Genomic DNA, 6,550 nt, shown 5'->3' with positions numbered 1-6,550 from the left:
AACTTCCCAGGTATAGGAAAAGACACAGATCTTCAGATTCAGGAAGCTCAAATTGGCCCAACTATATTTAACCCAAAAAGGTCTTCTCCAAGACATGTTATAATCAAACTGGAAAAACTCAAAGACAAAGAGAAAATCTTAAAAGCTGCAAGAGAGAAGCGTCAAGCCAACTATAAGAAAGCCCCAGACTAACGTCAGACTTTTCATCACAAATGCTAAAAGCCAGAAAGGAATGGGATGATATATTCAAAATACTAAAAGACAGAGATTGCCAGCCAAGAATACTCTACCCCACAAGGCTATCCTTCTGAAATGAAGGGCAAATAGTATATTTCTCAGACAAATAAATACTGCAGGCGTTCACTACCACAAGACCACTGTTACAAGAAATTCTCAAGGGAGTACTGGGTTTGGTACCTGAAAAATAACTACCACTGCCATAAAAACCCAAGAAAAACCAAAACCCACGAGTATAATAAAAATGGCATTCATTAAGAGAAAACAAACAAACAAAAATGCTATCTACAACCCAAGGAACCAACAAATAAAAAAAAAAAACAGTAAATCAGAAAGAAAGGAACAAAAGACACCTAAGACATCCAAGCAATAATCAATAAAATGCTAGGATTAAATCAACACTTTTCAATAACAACTCTTAATGTAAAAGGCTTAAATTCCCCAATCAAAACACACAGACTGGCTGACTGGATTAAAAAGGAGGACCCAACAAAGTGCTGCCTTCCAGAGACCCATCTCACCCATAAAGACTCACATAGACTAAGAGTGAAAGGATGGAAAAAGATTTACCATGCAAACAGAAATGAAAAATGAGCTAGAGTACCTATTCTTATATCTGATAAAACAGACTTTAAACTAAAAACCATAAAAAGAGATAATAAGGGCCACCACATAATGATAAAAGGACTGATCCATCAAGAAGACAAAAGAATCATAAATATATACACACCCAATGTCAGAGCAGCCAGATTTATAAAACAAACTCTATTAGACCTAAAGAAGGAAATAGACACTAAAATGTATAATAGCAGGGGACCTGAACACCCCACTGTCTATATTGGACAGATCAACTAGGCAAAGAATTAGCAGAGAAACACAAGATCTTAACAATACTTTAGACCAATTGGACTTGGCAGATATCTACAGAACATTCCATCCAACAACCTCAGAATATTCATTCTTCTCATCCGCACATGGATCATTCTCCAGGATAGATCACATATTAGGTCACAAATCAGGTCTCAACAAATTTTAAAAAATTGGAATTATCCCATGTATTTTTTCAGAACACAGTGGACTAAAATTAGAATTCAATAACAAGTGAAATTCTGGAAACTATACAAACACATGGAAATTAAACAGCATTCTACTTAATGACATATGGGTCCAAGAAGAAATCAAGCAGGAAATCAAAAAATTTATTGAAACTAATGAAAATAATGATACATCATACCAAAACCTGTGGGATACTGCAAAAGAAGTACTAAGGGGGAAATTAATCACACAACTACAAACCACTGCTGAGAGAAATTAATGAGGACACAAGAAGATGGAAAGATATCCCATGTTCTTGGATTGGAAGAATCAACATTCTGAGAATGTCCATACTACACAAAGTAATATACAAATTCAATGCAATCCCCATCAAAATTCCAATGACATTTTTCTCAGAAATGAAAAACAAATATCCAGACATTTATATGGAATAACAAATGACCACACATAGCCAAAGCAATGCAGAGCAAAAAAAAAAAATAATAATAAAATAAAGCTGGAGGCATAACACTACCTGACTTTAAACTATACTACAAAGCTATAATAACCAAAACAGCATGGTACTGGCATAAAAACAGGCACACTGATCAATGGAATAGAATAGAGAATCCAGAAATCAACCCACACACCTCCATCCATCTGATCTTTGACAAAGGCACCACGCCTATACATTGGGGAAGAGACTGCCTCTTCAGCAAATGATGCTGGGATAACTGGGTATCTATATGAAATATGAAAAAATGCTCAACATCACTCAGCATTCGGGAAATGCAAATCAAAACCACATTGAGGTACCATCTCTCTCCAGCTAGGATGTCTAATATCCAAAAGACTGTGAACGATAAATGCTGGTGGGGTTGCAGAGAAAAAAAGAACTCTCCTACATTGTTGGTGGGACTGCAAAATGGTACAGCCTCTATGGCAAATGGTATGGAGGTTCCTCAAACAATTGCAGATAGATCTACCATATGACCCAGCTATCTCACTGCTGGGAATATACCCATAGGAATGGAAATTATCAACTCGAAGGTATACCTGTTCCCCAATGTTCATCACCACACTCTTTACAATAGCTAAGATTTGGAACCAGCCCAAATGTGCATCATCAGAAGAGTGGATACAGAAAATGTGGTATATCTACACAATGGAATACTACTCTGCTGTAAAAAAGAACAAAATACTGCCATTTACAACAACATGGATGGACCTACAGAGAATTCTATTAAATGAAACAAGTCAGGCACAGAAAGAGAAATATCACATGTTCTCACTTATTTTGGGGAGCTAAAAATAAATAAATACACAAAAAACCCAGGGGCGGGTGGGAGAGAAGAAGACTGAACAATTACAATTCCTTGAAGTTGATATGACAAGCAAACAGAAAGGACATTGTTGGGAGTGAGGGGCGAGAGTAATGAGGGAGGGAGGTTTTGGTAATTGGCCACAATAATCAACCACATTTTATATTGACAAAATAAAATAAAATTTGGAAGAAAAAAAAAGATGCATCCTACATTTCTGGCTTTGGTAAGTGGGTGGATACCAGTGCTATTTACTGAGAGACAGGAAAACTGATGAGGATCAGATTTGTCCTTTGTGGACATCTTAGCTGTGATGTTTGGAGTTGTTTAACAATAGTTGAATATATACACCTGGATCTCAGAGTTGATGGATGAACATCTGAAAGTGATCAGAATTTATAATGCATTTGAAGCCGTGAGAATGAATATGTCACCTAATGAAAATATGTAGTGAGAATAAAATCATCAGGACCTAATTTTGGAGAACTCTCACATTTAGAGGTCCAACAGAGAAAAAACAGCCTGCAAAGAGACTAAAAATGCCCAGAGAGCAGAAACTTTTGGAGGATGTGATAACAAGAAAAGCAAAAAAAGAGTATTTCAAGAAAGTGGAAGTAGAACACTGAATGAAACTGCTGACAAGCTGCATAATATTAGGACAAAACAAAGTGTCCTAAGTTGGCAATATGGAAGTCAGTGGATGCTTTGGTAAGAACAAATTTGGTGGAACAGTGAGGGCAAAATTTAGAGTATATTTATGTGGAAGTGACAAGTGGAGACAGCATGTGAAGATAAGTTTCTTCAGTGTACCAGGTCACCATAATACTAACAATGATACCTTATAAACATAATGTGCTTTATATTTTATACTATTTTATATTTGTAACAAAAAAGCCCTGAAAGACAAGTCCTTTATTATCTTCCTACAAATAAGGATACAAGTAATCAGTGATATGTGTAAAATTAAAAGGCTACTCAGGAATAAATTGTGATTAGAATCCAGGTTTTCTAATTTCGACTCCAGTCCTCTTTTCCCTTTAAGAAGAACCAAAGAATAAATGAATGGCTGAAGGATTACAGAAGGTTCTCCACTATGTCACAGAAAAATATTCAAAAGATGTGTACTACTGATGGTGGACCAGGCACTCTTCTGCCTGAAGCACATCAAGACAATTCACCAATATCCAATAAGTAAAATATAACATTTTTTTCTTTTTGCCAATGGGTCTTAATTCTTAAACAAAATGAAAATTTGTGCAAATATTTTAACCACTGGATGGTGTTGGAATGACATGAGAGGCTCTCTATAGTACAATCTATCTTCAACTGCAATCATCCAACAACCCCCAGCCTACTGAGAACACCCACGCCTCACCAAAAGTCCCTGATCAAAGTCTTAAAATGGAAAACTCTATCATCTGAAACGATGGGGGAAATGTAAATGTAAAATGATGAAGTCTTTGGGAGTAAGATTCATAGAATACTTAGAAGAAATGCAAAATTAAAGGAGAATATAAATGCTATTGATAAATTATCAGAAGCATCAAAAATATTTCAAGACGTGGGAACTGGAAGTTAATTCTTTTAAACTACTTCACATTTTGAAGTAATATTTTACTATCTGACACATACATTAAAGTGAAGGTCAGTTAAAGCTTGTATTTAAAAAAATAATAATTTGATTTAGTGCTGGTTTAATACAATTTATTAATATTCAAATGAGAAAAAAATAAATGTTTAAACTTAATCAGAGTCATTTACCAAAAAAAAAAAAAAATCCACAAAATACAAAAAACAGGTTAATATGTAAGAAATCACATCACTCATTTTAGAGAAATAATTATTTTGTTTAAAGGGAAGTCTGTCAAATCTACATCTCCTCACTTGTCTTATCCCCACAACAACAACACACACACACACACACACACACACACACACACACACACACACACACACAAATATCTACCATCATTATTCTAATTTAAAAGTTTAGCCAAAATTTTAAATAATGTCTCATTCGGTTACTAAATATACTTTTAGACATTTTGTCCAAGATTCTTTTGACTAGATTTACAGAACTAAAGTTCAGGATACTGGCAATTTAAGAAAAGTGGTAATGTGCACAGGCCAAAGGCACAGTCCAAGAGAAAATATGCCTTGGAATTTTAAATTCTAAAGCATTTTATTTATATTCCCTGCTGCCCTCAACCTCAACCTTACCTTTTTAAGTAGCTTAAATGCAGTATTCGTTACAAAGCTATCGGTGTCATCCACTTGAATAAATGGTACATCCTCCCATTCCCCTATTGATTTAAAAATAAATCCCATCTTAGCTTTCGTAAATGTCCAGTTTGAGTTATGGTAGAAGCCATGTCACATGCTATAGTTTGTTTCCATCTAAGTGGAAGATTTCAATTTATACTTCTTTAATACTTTGTTTACCTGTACAAAAACAGTAAAGAAGATAACGACTGTGGTTGCTGCAATGAAGAGCTTCTTTCTGGAAAACTCTGGGAGCAGGAAAACAAGGGAAAAGCAGATTGCTCCTCTCAGTCCTCCGTAGGCTATAATAAATTGGTCCTTTCTGGTGACTGTATTCACATGACATTTGTTCACGAAGAAAGTCAGCACAAGAACTCCTAAATTTTCCAATAAGAAGAGGAGGTGAGTAATTAACCAACATAAAGAAAAATGTTAAAAATGTGTTGTAATAAATTAGTGTTAAACTAGATGGGAATTCTAAGAATTTGTGATGAATAGTTTAAAAGCCTAAACTAATTAAACCATTAAAAGGTGTATTCCATAAAATTACTCTTGGAGAGTTTTCTTTAAATTGTTTTGTTTTGGTTTGGTTGTGTTTTGGTTTTTGCTTTTGATTGTTCTCAGTATTTTAGAGTGAAAGCAGTACAATTCCCTTCCTTAGGTCCATGTGGATTCTCTGGGATATTCTGAAAAAGCAATCTCCACAAACAAAATATAACATTTCTCTTCAGTCTTATAAATACCACAGAGCTGACCCAAGCTAGTGAACTAAAAGCTAAGTAAGGTGATCTGTAATCTGTACTGTTTTAATCTTTAATGAGAAAGACTTCCAGATAGTTCAAGGCTTTGGAGAAAAGTAGTTTTTCTCTTGCCACCCAGGGTCTAGGGTTCTGAGATCCAAGTCTCAGCTAAAGCTTTTCATTACTCACACTTTTCTATAGTCTCAAAATCTAGCCTTAACCATGTGAGAAGTATTTGGTCATGCACGGTAAAATTTAAAGGGCAGCAGTTAAATTTTTCTCCCAAAGATCTCATCCCTTGTGATCAGTTATATACTATTTGAGTTATACTACTCCTTTTCTCTCTTTTTTCAATATGCATTACATCTTGAACATCTTATTGTGAATAAATTTATCAGATGATTTATTTCAAGACCAGAATGAGAACACAAGGTCCTTTGACAGGTAGACTGAAAGTAGGGACCCTTACACAAAATTTAAGCTGAAAAAAACATGAAAAAAATTTAAGCTGAAATAAGTTTTCCAACAGACAATTTATCCAAAATTGATATAGATTTTTTTTAAAATCCCAGATTCTCTTTCTTTGAGTACATGACAATTGGAGGTGCCACGGGAGTAGTCTTTCAGCCCTTGGTGGATGATTAAGAATTTTTGTCTAGTTTTCTATTTTTAAAACATTTTTATTTAATTAAATATTCTATATGGTGCCAGGAAATGGAAACATAGTCAAACTATTAGAGCAGGTCATCCATTACACTTTCAGTTAAACTGCATTTAGTCAACTTAGGTATATTGCTTCAGCTGATCAAATATTGACAGGATCCTGACTTTTCAGTTTTGCTTTTACTGAGCCTATGTAGGTACCTGAAGCAAAAGGAATAAGAATATTCTGATGCACCAACTATTGAAACATTGTAACATAATAGAATGCAAAAAAAAAAAAAAAAAAAAAGG

At 34.6% G+C, this 6,550-nt stretch overlaps 1 protein-coding gene across 1 annotated transcript in view; it reads right to left on the bottom strand.

The window, feature by feature from the left end:
• LOC103589879 (sodium/hydrogen exchanger 2-like) overlaps window positions 1-6,550 on the bottom strand; it is an 81,930-nt gene that overhangs the window by 54,396 nt on the left and 20,984 nt on the right. The window contains 1 exon segment of the mRNA XM_008571932.1: window positions 5,037-5,233. Within this exon segment, the coding sequence (XP_008570154.1) occupies window positions 5,037-5,233 (197 nt within the window).

This window comes from Galeopterus variegatus, unplaced genomic scaffold (genome assembly GCF_000696425.1).
Source record: "Galeopterus variegatus unplaced genomic scaffold, G_variegatus-3.0.2 Scaffold735, whole genome shotgun sequence".
NCBI lineage: Eukaryota > Metazoa > Chordata > Mammalia > Dermoptera > Cynocephalidae > Galeopterus > Galeopterus variegatus.
This window is presented reverse-complemented; position numbering and strand designations above follow the sequence as displayed.